The sequence below is a fragment of the Ambystoma mexicanum genome, chromosome 12, assembly GCF_040938575.1.
Source record: "Ambystoma mexicanum isolate Mex_15411 chromosome 12, UKY_AmexF1_1, whole genome shotgun sequence".
Classification (NCBI taxonomy): domain Eukaryota; kingdom Metazoa; phylum Chordata; class Amphibia; order Caudata; family Ambystomatidae; genus Ambystoma; species Ambystoma mexicanum.
This window is the reverse complement of record NC_090936.1, coordinates 53,323,762-53,340,688: the sequence shown is the minus strand read 5'-3', so window position 1 is coordinate 53,340,688 and position 16,927 is coordinate 53,323,762. Positions and strand designations below refer to the sequence as shown.

General features: G+C 49.5%; 1 protein-coding gene across 1 annotated transcript in view; it reads left to right on the top strand.

Moving 5' to 3' along the window:
• Positions 1-10,551: 10,551 nt before the first annotated feature.
• The window catches only part of CTTNBP2 (cortactin binding protein 2), a 592,842-nt gene continuing 586,466 nt past the window's right edge, over positions 10,552-16,927 (top strand). The window contains exon 1 of the mRNA XM_069627945.1: positions 10,552-10,817. Coding sequence (XP_069484046.1) covers positions 10,746-10,817 — 72 coding nt within the window. The 5' untranslated portion in view covers positions 10,552-10,745. The remainder of the gene's footprint in view (positions 10,818-16,927) is intronic.

The following is a 16,927-nucleotide window of genomic DNA, read 5'->3' as shown; positions in this document are numbered from 1 at the left end:
ATTTTGTACACAAATCACATTGTAAACTGAAATGACAAATATATAAATACTTATGTGAAACAAAAATTGTGTGACAGTAACCTTGTTTTCCCTATTTGGAACAGAAGAATACAAGCATGCAAATGCAAAATGATGTGAGCCTAAAGAAATCTTCTATGCGTTCTGCAGCTTTTCAGTCAAGCCATTAAGACACACAAAAACAAAACTGTGTGGCAATGCTATCTGTTATGGGCCTGATTTGAAAAATTGTTTTCAATGGGAAAATCAATGTCAATACTTTCCCCACCCCCCAGGTGACTCTGAGAACCCAACGAAGACATGAGGTTGGACTCTTGTTGTGTCTTCACCTGAAGAAACAGGAGACTTGAACTCTCCTCCAATAACCTCCGTGGGACAGTAGAACAGAATGCCAGTAAGTGTGCGGGCTCAGTTCCCGGAAAGTATTTGCATGTCAACCAAAGGCAGTTACTTGGCCATTCTGTGATGAAGCTAGGCTTTATGCCAGTAACCTGCACTGCGGTGAGACCTGCACGTCTCCCAATGCCCTTCACCCCCAATCTTATTGGCTTACTTGTGTAACAGTGGTCTCTGAACAGTGGTCCTGAACAGTGGTCCTGAATCTTGTTTTCGCCTTGGCAGGAGAACACTCAGCATCTCAGGTTTTCTTTTGTTCCAGTCAGCAGGCTTCACTGGCCAATCTGAAGGCTTGCCTGTGTTTTAGGCTCATGTCCAACCTACTTAACACCAGGACAGAAATGCCCCACACTATCTCTGCACCTTCGCTGCTGCTCCAAGGCCGCACGCCGATAAGTGGATAAACATAGATTTAGGACATTCAACATTGGACATTTTTAAGTGCAGGTAGGCAGTACGGCCAGCAGCGCGTATGATGTAAAAATGATGGGTGGAGTGCTAGACTGGAGGCAGAGGACGTGAGTGGCAGAGGCTGGTTAGTGGCGGGGGAAATGTTAGCTTTGCTAGCTATGATAGATGGCTGGGTTGGGCGAATGCTGCTGACTAAGCACAGAATGCAATCTATAGGTCACATGTTTGAATCCCATTGAGGTGGAATCAGGATTTCATCCATCTGTGATTTACCAGAATTAGGACAACCACATTTCGGGATATTTCTTTTCTTTTTAGTAGCGCAGTGCTGAATCCTATGATGTTCTTGCAGGTGTAGCAGCAAATGCTCTTTTGGTTGCTAGTTTATCTTGCAGCCAAGCAGAGCCCAGAACTGATTACTTGAAGATGCTTCCATTTTGGTGCATTTTGTTGCATGAATTCTGATTGTGTGAGTACCGTATGTTGGAGACGACACAAAGATTATAGGTGTTGGCTATTCGCCCACCCATTGATTGACCTTATGTTAGGCATTTCTTAGTCACTGCTATTAGATGCCCACAAAAGCTCAAACTGTTGGCATTGCCAATGCTTGTTATTAACGATATCCGCCCATATAGGCATAGAGACAAATGCTTCCATCTCCCAAGAGACTCTTCGGTCTAAGTAAATTTTGCTCCATAGTTTTCCCAGTATAACATCTCTGAGGTTCGCACAAACATCACTCCGAGATAACGGGTACATTCAGTGTGCCACTGGAAGTACATCCCATCCCGGAACTCATTGGTGCCGTTGGTTACGGGGAACAGCACCTCCTTACAGGGGTTAATTTTAAGCCCTGCGTAACGGCCAAATTCCAATACATCCGGGACTAGCACTAGATTCGTTTTGAGGTCATTTATAAACAATATCAAATCATCGGCGTATAGTGAAATCACCAATTTATGAGTGGACAAACGTATTCCCCGATGAATGTGCCTATATCTGACCAGCTCCGTCAGGGGTTCCACTACAAGGGCGAACAGAAGAATAGTCAGAGGGTACCCCTGTCTTGTGCCTCTTCCCAGCATGATGGGATCACATACTCTGCCATTCACCCGTAGCCATGTCACAGGGTCCTTATACAATAGGGAAACCAATGATATGAACTTCTCGCCCACGCCCATACGCCTAAGAACTGAAAATCGGAAAGGCAATTCTATTGAATCAAATGCCTTCTCGGCATCCAGAAGGGCCACCACCACTGGGGATCTCTGTTCAAGTACCGAGAGGATAAGAGGAGACTGAATACCCTGCGTAACTCATACAATGTGGACCCCCGCACTGCTGGGTATAAAATCTGCCTGGTCAGCCAGGACACACCTGGGCATTAGCAGAGCAAGTCTGTTGGCAAGTGCTCTGACGAATATTGTGTTGTCGAGGTTTATCAAAGAAATCGGCTGATAGGACGAGCAGCTCTCAGCGCTCTTATCTGGCTTTAATAGCAAAGTGACCACCGCTTCCCGCATCGATTCGGGGAGGCAGCCCTCGTGCAGCGCCTGTCGAGACATGTTTAGCATGTAGGGGACAAGGATTGGTGCATATACTTTATAACAATCAGCTGGAGTGCTTTAATGGCTGCATCTGTCTCTTGCTCTGTCAGCGGTCTGCCCAACAGGTCTTTCTCCTATTGAGCCAACCAGTACAGCTCTACCTAGTCTAAATAATTATCCAGCATCGCCTGGCTCGCCCTGGCTTTGGAAGAGTATAGAAACCTATAATAATGTATTAATGCCCCTGCAATCTCCCATCCGTCTGTAAAAGATCTGACCTTATTGTACGTGCCAACAGTCTCCCCGGTCTCTGCCCCGTGCCATACTGCCGCACGGTCACTTGTTGATTAAGCCTTCTCAGCTCCCTCTTGTCCGCCTCCCTAAAAAAACTACTCTTGATGAAAATGTGCCTGGAGCCCAGAGTCTGTAAGGAGCTCTGTCTCCACTTCCAAGCACCTCAGGCCATTCTCACTAGCAGCTAGCTCAGCCCGAATAACTTTGAGGCCCTCTGCCTCTTTCTCAATGCATATCCCCCAAATCAAACACTTGAAGGCCTCCCAGAGAGTAGAATAAGAAGCTACCGAGACTTTGCTCTCCTGGAAGAAGTGAATGATCCCCTCCCGAACCTCCTCTGAAAGATCAAATCCCGAAGACTCTTGTTCTTGAAAAACCAACTCCTACCTCCCAGCTACTTCCCTGGGATGATGAGCGAAGCAACCACTGGGGCATGATCAGAGAGCGTATGTGTCAGAATACTGCAGTCTGTTACCCTTCACAGAAACCAAAATGTAATCCAGCCTTGTCGCTGAGTAGTGCACCCAGGATTTAAATGTATAACCCCTATCCTGCCGGTACGACGTCATTTCAACGCCGGATGTTTTTTCGCATGGTTTTTTGCTGTTGATTTTTTTTTTTGGGAAAAATCATCACATTTTTTGGGGAGATTAAAAATATTATATAAATTGGGTGTGGGTGTACGGGGATATAAAAATAATTAAAGCTGATGGGGGTTTTTTCCCAAAAAAATCCACGGTAAAAAACCCTGCGATGAAACAGCAGGCGATTAAATCACATGGATCCATCCTGCCTGTGGCGGTTTCTCCATACATGTACAAGTTCCTCATTGGCACAGATCTGCCTTAACTTATGCATGGACCCGGAGGTCCCCCTGCTGGCTTCCCCCGACCTATCCAAAACAGTGCACATAACAGCATTGGAATCCCCTGCCCACACTACAGTATTCGCTGGGTGCTTCCTAAACTGTTCCTCGATAAACTCCAATGTCTCTAGCGAGTCAGTGTTGGGGCCATAATAATTAACAAACGTGGACCCTTGTCCTTATACCAGCCCTGTGAGGACCAACGCCCTCCTGTCAGCATCCCTAACCACCTCCTGGCATCGGAATCCCAATGTACCCCTTATGACTAGACATACACCCTGCATGTACCAGGAATAAGAGGGAAAGTATCTATGGCAGCCCCATGACTAGGCAAAGTTGTCCTCCGCAGACGGTGAACGGTGCATCTCCTGCAGTAAAGCCACATCCACATGGTGTCTCTGCATATGTAGAAAAACCTTTCTGGACTTGGAGGGCCAGTTCAGACCCCACACATTCCTTGTCATACATGTGACCCCCTTATTAGGCTTGTGAGTTCAGGAGAAGCATCCTAGAGACAAGAGTTGTGTGGGGACCCAACCATCCTGGTAAGCCGGGGCTGCCCAAAAGGAACACCAGTAACCCTTCCCCAAAAGCCAACCCCCCGCCCGGCACCCACATCGTGCGCCCAGTATTTCACCAGAGACCCATCATTGCCACCCCCCCCACCCTCCCTCTGTGACATAGTATATATGTACCCCTCCCGCAACGGGGCAAAAAAACACCCACTGCCCTCCATAGGCTGCCAGTCCTCCCAGATAGAGATATCCTATCTAGAATATCAAGATATGTGGTATCTCTGCCAACAAGAGCAACCTAACAACAAGACAACCAACTGCAAGTGCCTGCCCCCCACCCCAACCAGCAACCCAAACCTGCCAGTTAGTCCCCCACACCCCACCCAAATTAAAAACAGTGCCACCAAGGCATTGGAACCTCTCAAAGCTTAGCCATCACCAACCGCCACGTAGGTCAATGCGTGCCTTGACAAAAAGCTACCCCAGTCTCTAACATAAATCGGCATTTAAAGGAGCACCAGTGCGCTGCAAGAAAGTTAACCAAGGTCTCTGGACTGAGGCTTGTCCTGGCCGTTTCTGTTCTTTGTTAGCCCTGCACCACTGTCCACGGAATCCAGAAACTCACTCGCCTCTTCTGAAGACTGAAAGATTAGGACGTTCCCGTTATGTTAAGCGTGCAGCGGCTGAGGGAAAAGCATGGTGTATTTGAACCCTTTTGCTTTCAGTCTCTTCTTACTGCAATAAAGTTTTTCCTTAATGTCTGCACTCTGTTGGAAAAATCAGGGAAAAGACGGATTTGATCCCTTTTATATGTGAGAGCGCCCAGCTCCCGTGATCGCCGCCGGTCAACGTCTCTGTCTCCATAATGAAGAAGCCTGGCGATGATGGGCCTGGGCGGCGCGCTAAGCCCGAGGGTCCCACCCCGGTATGCAATGGGCCTTCTCCACCATGAACACCAATGAGAAGCCAGTATCTTCCAGAGCTTTCTGCAGTTTCGCCTTGACAAGCAATTCCATGGGTTCTCTGTCTACCGCCTCCAGGACCCCTACAATCCTGTGGCCATTATGGCGGGATATTGATTCCAAGTCATCCTGCTTCTCTGATATCTCTTTGACTGCTTTTTTCAGCTGGGCCATTTCTCACGAGGTTGCCACAGCCTCATCTTCTACAGAGGACAGGCATTGTTCTGCCTCGTCCAGTCTATCGCCATGCTTGTAAAACCTAACCTGCATATGATCACCTGAAGCTGGGTTAATATGCCATTTATGTCCTGCAGAGCATCAGAGGAGCTCTCCATCCGTAACTTCACTGCAGCATCCATGTCCTGTGACCCCCCCCCCTCCCGCCATGTGCTTGGGCTGGGAGGGGCTACCACGTGGCAGCTTAGTTTGAGTTTTATCAGCTTTCCCCATCCTGTCCCTTGCTGATGTAGGTTTACCAAGGAATGCAGGATCTTCTGAGCCAATCCAGCTCGAAATAGACGAACCAAAGCCACCTATCACTCTGGCGAAGCTCCCCGTGTCCCCAATGAAGTTATGGATTGGCAAAGCCCCCCAGCTCATCCCTTTGAGCATGGGATCCGTAGGGTGACTCATCAGTATGACGTCCTTTAGTCGCGGGATGTTTTTTCGGGGATTTTTTTACGGTGAATATTTTTTTTTTAAAACCCATCGAATTTTTTTGATAATGGGGGGGGTTAGGGAGGAACCCCCCGACACCCCAAAAAACAATTTGATGGTTTTTTTCTAGAAAAACAATCACGGTAAAAAAAACCACGAAAAACATCCTGCGATGAAATGACATGGAACCGACTCATCATACCCCCTGGCCTTGGCGACTCATCTACGGCAGTCCGTGGGAGCCTGGTAGGTGGTCCCCCTCGTCACTTCACAATGCGGGCAGGAGCAGGCTGGGTCTATGCTCTGCTGGGGTTCATTCTAGACTGTGTGTTGTGGGGTGTGAGCAGTGCTCCAGTTTCAGGCTGGGTCTATGCTCTGCTAGGGATGATTCTGGGCTCTGGGTTGTGGAGTGTGAACAGTGCTCGTTTCAGGCTGGATGTATGCTCTGTTAAGGTTAATTCTGGGCTGTGTGTGGTGGGCGTGTGCAGTGCTCCAGTCTTGGGCTGGTTTTATGCTCTGCTAGGGTTAATTCTGGGCTGTGTGCTGTGTGGTGTGTGCAGTGCTCCAGTCTTGGGCTGGTTTTATGCTCTGCTAGGGTTAATTCTGGGCTGTGTGCTGTGTGGTGTGTGCAGTACTCCAGTCTCTGGCTGGGTTTATGCTCTGCTAGGGTTAATTCTGGGTTGTGGGTGTGTGCAGTGCTCCAGTCTCGGGCTGTGTTTATGCTCTGCTAGGGTTAATTCTGGGTTGTGGGTGTGTGCAGTGCTCCAGTCTCGGGCTGTGTTTATGCTCTGCTACTGTTAATCCTGGGCTGTGTGTTATTGGGTGTGAGCAGGGCTCCAGTCTCAGACGGGGTTTGTGCTCTGCTATGGTTGCTTCTGGACTATATGTTGTGGGTTATGACCAGTGCTTCAGTTCCAGGCTGGGATTATGCTCTGCTAGGGTTAATTATGGGCTGTATGTTGTGGGGTGTGAGCAGTGCTCCAGTTTCAGGCTGGGTGTATGCTGGGTGTGCGCTCTACTAAGGTTTTTTCTGGGTTGTGTATTGTGGGGTGTGTGCAGTGCTCCATTTTCTGTCTGGGTTTGTGCTCTGCAATGGTTAATTTTCGGTTGTATGTTGTGTGGTGTGAGCAGTGCTTCTGTTTCAGGCTGGGTGTATGCTGGATGTATGCTCTGCTAAGGTTATTTCTGGGCTGTGTGTGGTGGGTGTGTGCAGTGCTCCAGTCTCAGGCTGGTTTTATGCTCTGCTAGAGTTAATTCTGGGATGTGTGTTGTGGGGTGTGTGCAGTACTCCAGTCTCTGGCTGGGTTTATGCTCTGCTAGAGTTAATTCTGGGCTGTGTGTTGTGGGTGTGTGCAGTGCTCCAGTCTCGGTCTGGGGTTATGCTCTGCTACTGTTAATTCTGGGCTATGTGTTGTGGGGTGTGTGCAATGCACCAGTCTCGGGCTGGTTTTATGTTCTGCTAGAGTTAATTCTGGGATGTGTGTTGTGGTGTGTGTGCAGTACTCCAGTCTCTGGCTGGGTTTATTCTCTGCTAGGGTTAATTCTGGGCTGTGTGTTGGTGGATGTGTGCAGTGCTCCAGTCTCAGGGTGGTTTTATGCTCTGCTAAAGTTAATTCTGGGCTGTGTGTTGTGGGGTGTGAGCAGTGCTCCAGTTTCAGGATGGGTGATGCTGGGTGTACGCTCTGCTAATGTTATTTCTGAGTTGTGTTTTGTGGGGTGTGTGCAGTGCTCCAGTTTCTGGCTGGGTTTGTGCTCTGCTATGGTTAATTTTAGGTTGTATATTGTGGGGTGTGAGCAGAGCTTCAGTTTCAGGCTTGGTGTATGCTCTACTAAGGTTATATCTGGGTTATGTGTTGTGGTTTGTGTGCAGTGCTCCAGTTTCAGACTGGGTTTATTCTCTGCTTGTGTTGATACTGGGCTGTGTTTTGTGGGTTGTGTGCAGTGCTCCAGTTTCAGGGTGGGTTTATTCTCTGCTAGGGTTAATGCTGGGCTATCTATTGTGGGGTGTGAGCAGTGCTCCAGTTTCAGGCTGGCTTTATGCTCTGCTAGGGTAAATTCTGGGCTATCTGTTGTGGGGTGTGTGTGCAGTGCTCCAGTTTCAGGCTGTGTTTATTCTCTGCTAGGGTTAATGCTGGGCTATCTGTTGTGGGGTGTGAGCAGTGCTCCAGTGTCTGTCTGGGTTTATTCACTGCTAGGGTTAATTCTGGGCTGTGTGTTGTGGGGTGTGTGCAGTGCCTCAGTTTCAGGCTGGGTTTATTCTCTAATAGGGTTTATTCTGGACTGTGTTTATTCTCTGCTAGGGTTAATTATGGGCCCTGTGTTGTGGGGTGTGAGCAGTGCTCCAGTTTGAGGCTGTGTTTATCCTCTGCTAGGGTTACTTCTGGGCTGTGTTTTGTGGGGTGTGAGCAGTGCTCCAGTTTCAGGATGGGTCTATTCTCTGCTAGGGTTACTTCTGGGCTGTGTTTTGTGGGGTGTGAGCAGTGCTCCAGTTTCAGGCTGTGTTTATTCTCTGCTAGGGTTAATGCTGGGCTGCCTGTTGTGGGGTGTGTGCAGTGCTCCAGCCTCAGACTAGTGTTATGCTATACTAAGGTTAATTCTGGCCTGTGTGTTCTGGGGTGTGAGCTGTGCTCAAGTTTCAGGCTGGGTTTGTGCTCTGCTCTGGTTGCTTCTGGACTATATGTTGTGGGTTATGAGCAGTGCTCCAGTTCCAGGCTGGGATTATGCTCTGCTGGGGTTAATTCTAGGCTCTGTGTTGTGGGATGTGTGTGCAGTGCTCCAGTTTCAGGCTGTGTTCATTCTCTGCTAGGGTTAATTCTGGGCTCTGTGTTGTGGGGTGTGTGCAGTGCTCCAGTTTCCGGCTGTGTTTATTCTCTGCTAGGGTTAATTCTGGCCTGTGTGTTGTGGGGTGTGAGCGGTGCACCAGTTTCAGGCTGGGTTTATTCTCTGCTATGGTTACTTCTGGGATGTGTTTTTCAGGGTGTGAGCAATGCTCCAGTTTCAGGCTGTTTATTCTCTGCTAGGGTTAATGCTGAGCTATCTGTTGTGAGGTGTGGGCAGTGCTCCAGTCTCTGGCTGGATATATGCTCTGCTAGGGTTAATTCTAGGCTGTGTGTTGTGGGGTGTGTGCAGTGCTCCCGTGTCTGGCTGGGTTTATTCTCTGACACGGATAATTCTGGGCTGTGTGTTGTGTGGTGTGGGTAGCGCTCCAGTCTCTGGCTGGGTATATGCTCTGCTAGGGTTAATTCTAGGCTGTGTGTTGTGAGGTGTGTGCAGTGCTCCCGTGTCTGGCTGGGTTTATTCTCCACTTGGGTTAATGCTGGGCTATCTGTTGTGGGGTGTGAGCAGTGCTCCAGCTTCAGGCTGGGTTTTTTTCTCTGCTAGGGTTAATGCTGGGCTATCTGTTGTGGGGTGTGAGCAGTGCTCCAGTGTCTGGCTGGGTTTATTCTCTACTTGGGTTAATGCTGGGTTATCTGTTGTGGGGTGTGAGCAGTGCTCCAGTTTCAGGCTGTGTTTATTCTCTGCTAGGGTTAATGCTGGGCTATCTGTTGTGGGGTGTGAGCAGTGCTCCAGTTTCAGGCTGTGTTTATTCTCTGCTAGGGTTAATGCTGGGCTATCTGTTGTGGGGTGTGAGCAGTGCGCCAGTTTCAGGCTGTGTTTATTCTCTGCTAGGGTTAATGCTGGGCTATCTGTTGTGGGGTGTGAGCAGTTCGCCAGTTTCAGGCTGGGTTTATTCTCTGCTAGGGTTTATTCTGGGCTGCGAGCAGTGCTCCAGTCTCTGGCTGGGTTTATTCTCTGTTAGGGTTAATTCGGGGTCGTGTGTTGTGGGGTGTGAGTGGTGCTCCAGTGTCTGGCTGTGTTTATTCGCCGCTTGGGCTAATGCTGGGCTATTTGTTGTGGGGTGTGAGCAGTGAGCCAGTTTCAGGCTGGGTTTATTCTCTGCTAGGGTTGATACTGGGCTGTGTTTTGTGGGGTGTGTTCAGTGCTCCAGTGTCAGGCTGTGTTTATTCTCTGCTAGGGTTAATGCTGGGCTATCTGTTGTGAGGTGTGTGTGCAGTGCTCCAGTTTCAGGCTGGGTTTTTTCTCTGCTAGGGTTAATGCTGGGCTAGCTGTTGTGGGGTGTGAGCAGCGTGCCAGTTTCAGGCTGGGTTTATTCTCTGCTAGGGTTTATTCTGGGCTGTGAGCAGTGCTCCAGTCTCTGGCAGGGTTTATTCTCTGCTAGGGTCAATGCTGGGCTATCTGTTGTGGGCTGTGTGCAGTGCTCCAGTTTCAGGCTGTGTTTATTCTCTGCTAGGGCCAATGCTGGGCTATCTGTTGTGGGGTGTGTGCAGTGCTCCAGTTTCGGGCTGTGTTTATTCTCTGCTAGGGTTTATTCTGGGCTGTGGTGTGTGAGCAGTGCTCCAGTTTCAGGCTGGGTTTATTCTCTGCTAGGGTTTATTCTGGGCTGTGAGCAGTGCTCCAGTCTCTGGCTGGGTTTATTCTGTGCTAGGGTTAATGCTGGGCTATCTGTTGTGGGGTGTGTGCAGTGCTCCAGTTTCAGGCTGTGTTTATTCTCTGCTATGGTTAATGCTGGGCTATCTGTTGTGGTGTGTGAGCAGTGCTCCAGTTTCGGGCTGTGTTTATTCTCTGCTAGGGTTTATTCTGGGCTGTGAGCAGTGCTCCAGTCTCTGGCTGGGTTTATTCTCTGCTAGGGTTAATGCTGGGCTATCTGTTGTGGGGTGTGTGCAGTGCTCCAGTTTCAGGCTGTGTTTATTCTCTGCTATGGTTAATGCTGGGCTATCTGTTGTGGTGTGTGAGCAGTGCTCCAGTTTCGGGCTGTGTTTATTCTCTGCTAGGGTTTATTCTGGGCTGTGAGCAGTGCTCCAGTCTCTGGCTGGGTGCAGGCTCTGCTGGTGTTCTCTGTTGCGTGCGCGAGCCTTGAGCCGTGTTCCCCGGGTCTCTGGCAGGCACGGTAACATGAGCGTCTGGCAGCGAAGGGGTTCCTCCCCCTCCTCCTCCTCCTCTCTCTGCGGCGGGGGCTGAGCTTCTCCAGCCTCCCTACCCTGCCTGCTCCGGCTCCCAAACCCGCTACAGCAGGAAGATGGCGACGGACGGGGCGAGCGCCGCCGGGGACGCTGCCCTCTCCCCGGGGCCGGGGGAAGCGCCTGAAAAGGTAAAGGGGGGGGGGGGCTCTGAGGTGGACCCGGCACCCCCGCGCCCCCCATGATGTCGCCCCCACCCTCCTGTTCCTCCCTCGCTGGTCCCCAGGGGCTCTCTCCAGGAGCAAGCAGAGCCGGGGTGGCCGGGGGATGGAGGCTGCTGCAGGCAGGTGCTGGGGGCGATACCCCCACTCTCTCACCCGCAGCCTTTGTTCGGCTCGTGCTGCCTTCCCGTGCTCTTCACTGTGCGGGGGTGCAGCGGCCCTGAGTCTGCTGCCTCCACCCCCCCTCCCCCTTTTTTTCCAGACCCCTGCCACTGCAGGGAGGAAAGGATGCAAACAGCCCTGCCTTTGACCCCCTGTCCCTCTTTTCTGTAATAAAATCACGTCTCCCCGTATTTCTAGAATAAACAGCATCCATTCTCCCCGGCCTACAGGTACTCTCCCGTTACCCCTATTTTTCGCCTCCTTTTTGGAACCTGCAGCGCTTTACTGAGGTAACCCGAGGCGACGCATCGCCGTGTGAAGGTGTAACGTGACCCCCCCAATTCTATTTTTTGCATCAAACGGCCCCTTTGCATGGCAGCCATCCGCGGCCTGGGACCCGGGCTTGCTGTGGCGGCGGCTGTATTGACTGATGGCTGTCAACGCCGGACTGTTGACAAGACCCATTAACCATTGCCTTTCGGGGGGGGGGGTGCTCTAAACTTGCACCCTCACTGAGTGAGCGCCCGGTAACATTACGCGCTCTGGCGCCTGCCATAAAGATTGTCTCCCCTAAACTGCAATGTCTTGGAAATAAATCTCCGCACAGGAAATAGAGGCCCGGTCCTTAATTACTGAGTTGACCTTGAAAGGAATATACATCATAACGAAAATAGAGCGTTATTTAAATAAAAGTAAAATACACATGCATTCTTTGACTTGCGTTTGTAAAAAAGGAAATTGCTCCAAACTCTGCTGCTTCTGGCCAGAAGCGTGTTCCATAAATATATAATTATATATATATATATATATTTTTTTTATTTCAGTAGCATTAGACATTGTAATCAGGTTGTGTTGGTCTCTTCATGTCCCTCGAACCTTTTGTTTTGAGTGTTTTTTTCCTTTTTTCCGTGTACCTGTTGAGAGTGGGCCCAGCTGACTTGCAGGGCCCGGCTCCCCCTACACCCACCCCCGCTTCAAGGTTCTACTGTATTTTCGGAAAGCGGATCCACGCCGGACATTGATATATTGGCCCTACCTGTGCTTAATGGGGTTCACATGGCCTGCCCCCTAGCCCCGCCCCCTGCAGCTCTTTTTTCATTGGCCCGATTTTCGAGATGCGAGTCCTGGCCGTGTGTCCTGTAAATGGAGCGCGCATGAATTATTCAAGTGCTCCGTGCCAGCAAGTGGGTCGCTAAATGCATATGCGGCCAGCTATATGCGCCTGTCAGCAGTGTGCTGTATGTTTCAGCGAGGGGGGAGGAGCGGGAGGGCATCGGTGAGTCACGGGCCCCTCCTACCACGAAAAAAATGACATGTGTGTCATATTGTTTCTGCATGTTATACCGCAGGTCGGGCAGCACTGCTAAGCCTTTATCGTGGCCAAATGCACACATGCATCCTAGCTCCTTGATCTCCAACGCTCTGGGCTTCGGTGCGCTTTGCCGGCGCTATATAAATGACAAGTACAATACAACGTACAAGTAGAGTTTTTGGTTTTTTTTATTTATTTATTTATTTTTTACTTGCCTGGCCGTCACTTCTCTACATGTTTATTGCCAGGACCCATAAAGAACCAAAAGGCGATGAATAAGAATTGAACAGAAGGTTTCCATTCCATCGTATTTGGCTCGTATATAAGATATTGAATGTATGTGACTGTATAGGACTCCCGTTCCCAAAAGTAGAGAAGTCAGTGTAGGTGTCATTTGTTTACTAAAGGGGGCAGGGGCGTTGCTAGGTCTAGAAAAGACCAGGGGTACGCTAGTGTCTGCACTGGCAGGACTAGCTAGCCTTTTGGTTGAGGCCCCTGAGCGTCTATCCGGGGCTACAATCGACCCCCTCACCCCGCCCGACTCTCGCAGAGCAACGCCTCTGGGGTGGGGTAGGTTTGTCGTCTACTTTGCTCTTACAAATAGCATACGTTTCACATATGCTCTTGCCAGTCTCCCAGTCCGGTCCATATGAGCCAAATCTACGACGTGTTTTCAGGATATCCACACAAAATACATTTGAATGCAGTGGACCTAAGCGTGAGTTATTTACATAGGGGTGTTATCCAGTGCTGGAAATGGAAATGATTTACTGTGGGATCACACCACCACCCCACCCTCCCTTTAAACATTTGCCTCTCAAATGAGGAATAGCTAGAGCATGCATAAGCCGACGTGACCCTTTCCTGGAATGCTCCTGGCGAAGCACAACCTACAAAGCTGCATGTCAGTATGTCCTGCAGAGAAATCAATCCCAGCCAGTGATAACAGCGGGGAACCCCATCGGGCGCTCAAGGGGTTCTAAGCGTTCTAAACTGGGCCTCACGACTTGGTAAATTCCCAACACACTGAACTGCACATGACCAATTGTAGGCTGCAAATGGATATTTCTGGATCCGAGAGCCGAAGTGCAGCATTGGTGCTATTTGCAACCCCTGTGTAGAGTGAGCCCTGAATGGCCGGACTTGGGACCTCTACAGATATCGATAGAAAACATGTGCTTGGTTTTGAGACTTTCAAAAAGCCCCTCGCCAGTGACGCGCGGATAAGTCTGAAGCTTCGAGTTTAATAACTCCGATGATATGTTCTCGGTCGGTTGGCCTGTTAATTAGTTCTTCAATTGACCTCTGCGCCCAGATTCGGGTATTTCTATTTGTGTTTACTAGATTTCTCGGGAGGATAGCTCAGCGGGAAAGTGTTCGCCTTCGAAGCAAGATGACACAGAGAAACACAGGTTCGAATGGCTAGATGCCATTACTTCTGATATTTCCTATCGAACCCGGGTCGCGCTCTGGGTATTAAGCGCGTTATAAATAACCCATTATATCAAGGAAGTGGCCTTACCCATGCGGGCCAGACTAAAGTAGAGATCAGTTTCCACTCATTTGCTTTGAAACTCGCGTGACTTCACCTTTACACAGCTGCTAAGGTCTGAAGAGCAAATATCAACCTTCTTGTCATAGCACTGACTGCCAGCATGTGGCCTGCTTTCCTATACTCGCCGTGCGCAGTGAAGGCACCAGGAAGGGAAGGGATTTCGCGGAAGACAGGATTAGGGTGCACGTCTGCCTGCTGCACCCCACACCACCACCCCCAGGACGATGCGCTGGTAATGATAGCAGGGGGCGGTGGGGCTCGGGCATGCAATGGTGCTCAAGATCAGGGTTCTTTTACTCTGGCTGGTGTGTAGAGCAGTGGTTTTCCAACATTCCATGCGGAGGCCCCTCTTCAGTAAACATATTGTTGCGGCCCCTAGATGCCATTACTTCTGATATTTCCTATTAAAAGCAGCCAATGTTTTCCCTTTTTTGAAGAGCCTCGCCCCACCCCGCCCCCCATGCAAATCCTTCTCTGACCCCCTTAAGGGGGCCAGCCCCCACAGTTTGAAGACCACTGAGGTGTTCGGTTCGGAGAGTTTGCATGGACTATGACATGCTATGTTTATTGGTGTAACCCGCTCTGCTGGTAGTGCCGTAGCATCCACCTAAAGGGCCCTTCTAGGCGCTTAAAATACCCTGAAGCGCTTTCTCTCATCCCGCCTTTTGCCCTTCGGATCTGTACAGTGCAAGGCCTGGGCCTTGTGTCGTGTGTAACTGACTCCTTTCACCTAAACACACACACCGATTTCTCATTTTACCAGAATAAAGGCAACATCATGTCAACATCCAGTTTGCTCATCCGAGACACATCATTATCACGATTTCTGTTCTGCTTTGGTTGGCCTTCTAAGTGGCAATGTCCCATCCTGATAATATGGTAGAGGTGGTTTAATCCTGATTTATTTCGGGGATTGGCACTTTACTAAATGCGTGTTATCCCAGCCACACATCTGTACTAGTTCCAGAGACTTCCCTGGACAGATGCAGATGTGGGGCCAAGGTGACCCTAGGAGTTTAGGCATCAGCCTTGATCGCAGGGCCAGGCAGTGGCCTTGTCTGGATTCGAGGCCTTGCTGAATTGGACCCCTAGAACTGACTGTGCGAACGCAATCCTATGGCCGGAAATTTAGGCAGCAGCTGGACCCATGCTGGGGCAAGGAAAGACCGCCCAGACCCACCCGTGCATGCAAAATAGCTCACGGCTCGCAGCAGAAAGCACCTGCTAACGCTTCAGAGCCTGCGCAGCGAGCAGTTCACGTCAGAAACACTCATCTGCACAAAACCTTCTTATTGAATGGAGGATAGCACAGGGGCAACGCGCTGGTCTTGTCCACGCAGAGCCACACAGGTTCGAATCCCGGATCCCCCCTTAGAAACCGAACTCAGCTATGGCATTAGGAAAAATAATTAACTAAATTCGGTTACTCATTGTGTGGCCCTCCAGATGTTTTGGACTACAGGTTCTTGATCCTGCTCAATCGTCTATGCCGGTTAGGTCTGTTGAGAATGGAAGTTCAAAACATCTCCAGGGTCGCATAATGAGTTGCGGCTAACTCATATTTTGGACTTTTAGCTAAGCTTTCTAGCACACATCTGCCTCTTGTGCGGGAAAGTGCATTTCCTCGACTTATTAAAGCCATGACCCTCACTCTGCCTAGATGCCCTGATTTTCTTAGCTAGACAAGCCATTACAAACTTGATAATGAACCCCACCATCTCAGCGCTTTGGTACTGAGAATTGGAGTAGCATTTGAGGCTGCGTACTGAGAACTGGAGTTGCATTTAAGGAAGTGTACTGAGAATTGGAGTTGCATCTGATGCAGCGTACTGGAGTTGGATTTGAGGCAGCGTACTGAGAATTGGAATAGCATTTGAAGCAGCGTACTGAGAACTGAAGTTGCATTTGAGGCTGCGTACTAAGAGTTGGATTTGAGGCAGCGTACTGAGAATTGGAGTTGCATTTGAGGCTGCGTACTAAGAGTTGGATTTGAGGCAGCGTACTGAGAATTGGAGTTGCATTTGGGGCAGCATACTCAGAATTGAATTTGAGGTAGCATACTGAAAATTGGAGTTGCATTTGGGACAGGGTACTGAGAATTGGAGTTGCATCTGATGCAGCGTACTGGAGTTGGATTTGAGGCAGCGTACTGAGAATTGGAGTTGCATTTGAGGCTGCGTACTAAGAGTTGGATTTGAGGCAGCGTACTGAGAATTGGAGTTTCATTTGAGGAAGTGTACTGAGCATTGGAGTTGTATTTGAGGAATTGTACTGAGAATTGGTGTAGCATTTGAGGAAGTGTACTGAGAATTGGAGTAGCATTTGAGGAAGTGTACTGAGAATTGGAGTAGCATTTGAGGCAGCATATTGAAAGTTGGATTTGAGGCAGAGTGCTGAGAATTGGGGTTGCATTTGAGGCAGCGTACTGAGAGTTGGATTTGAGGCAGCGTACTGAGAATTGGAGTTGCATTTGAGGCTGCGTACTAAGAGTTGGATTTGAGGCAGCGTACTGAGAATTGGAGTAGAATTGGAGGCTGCATACTGAGAATTGGGATTGCATTTGAGGCAGCGTACTGAGAGTTGGATTTGAGGCAGCGTACTGAGAATTGGAGTTTCATTTGAGGAAATGTACTGAGAATTGGAGTTGCATTTGAGGAAGTGTACTGAGAATTGGAGTAGCATTTGAGGAAGTGTACTGAGAATTGGAGTAGCATTTGAGGAAGTGTACTGAGAATTGGAGTAGCATTTGAGGCAGCATATTGAAAGTTGGATTTGAGGCAGAGTGCTGAGAATTGGAGTTGGATTTGAGGCAGCGTACTGAAAGATGGAGTTGCATTTGAGGCAGCGTACTGAGAATTGGAGCTGCATTTAAGGCAGCGTACTGAGAATTGGAGTTGCATTTGAAGCAGCGTACTGTGAGTTGGATTTTGGAGTTGCATCTGAGGCAGCGTACTGAGAGTTGGATTTTGGAGTTGCATCTGAGGCAGCGTACTGAGAGTTGGATTTGAGACAGCGTGCTGAGAATTGGAGTTGCATCTGAGGCAGCGTACT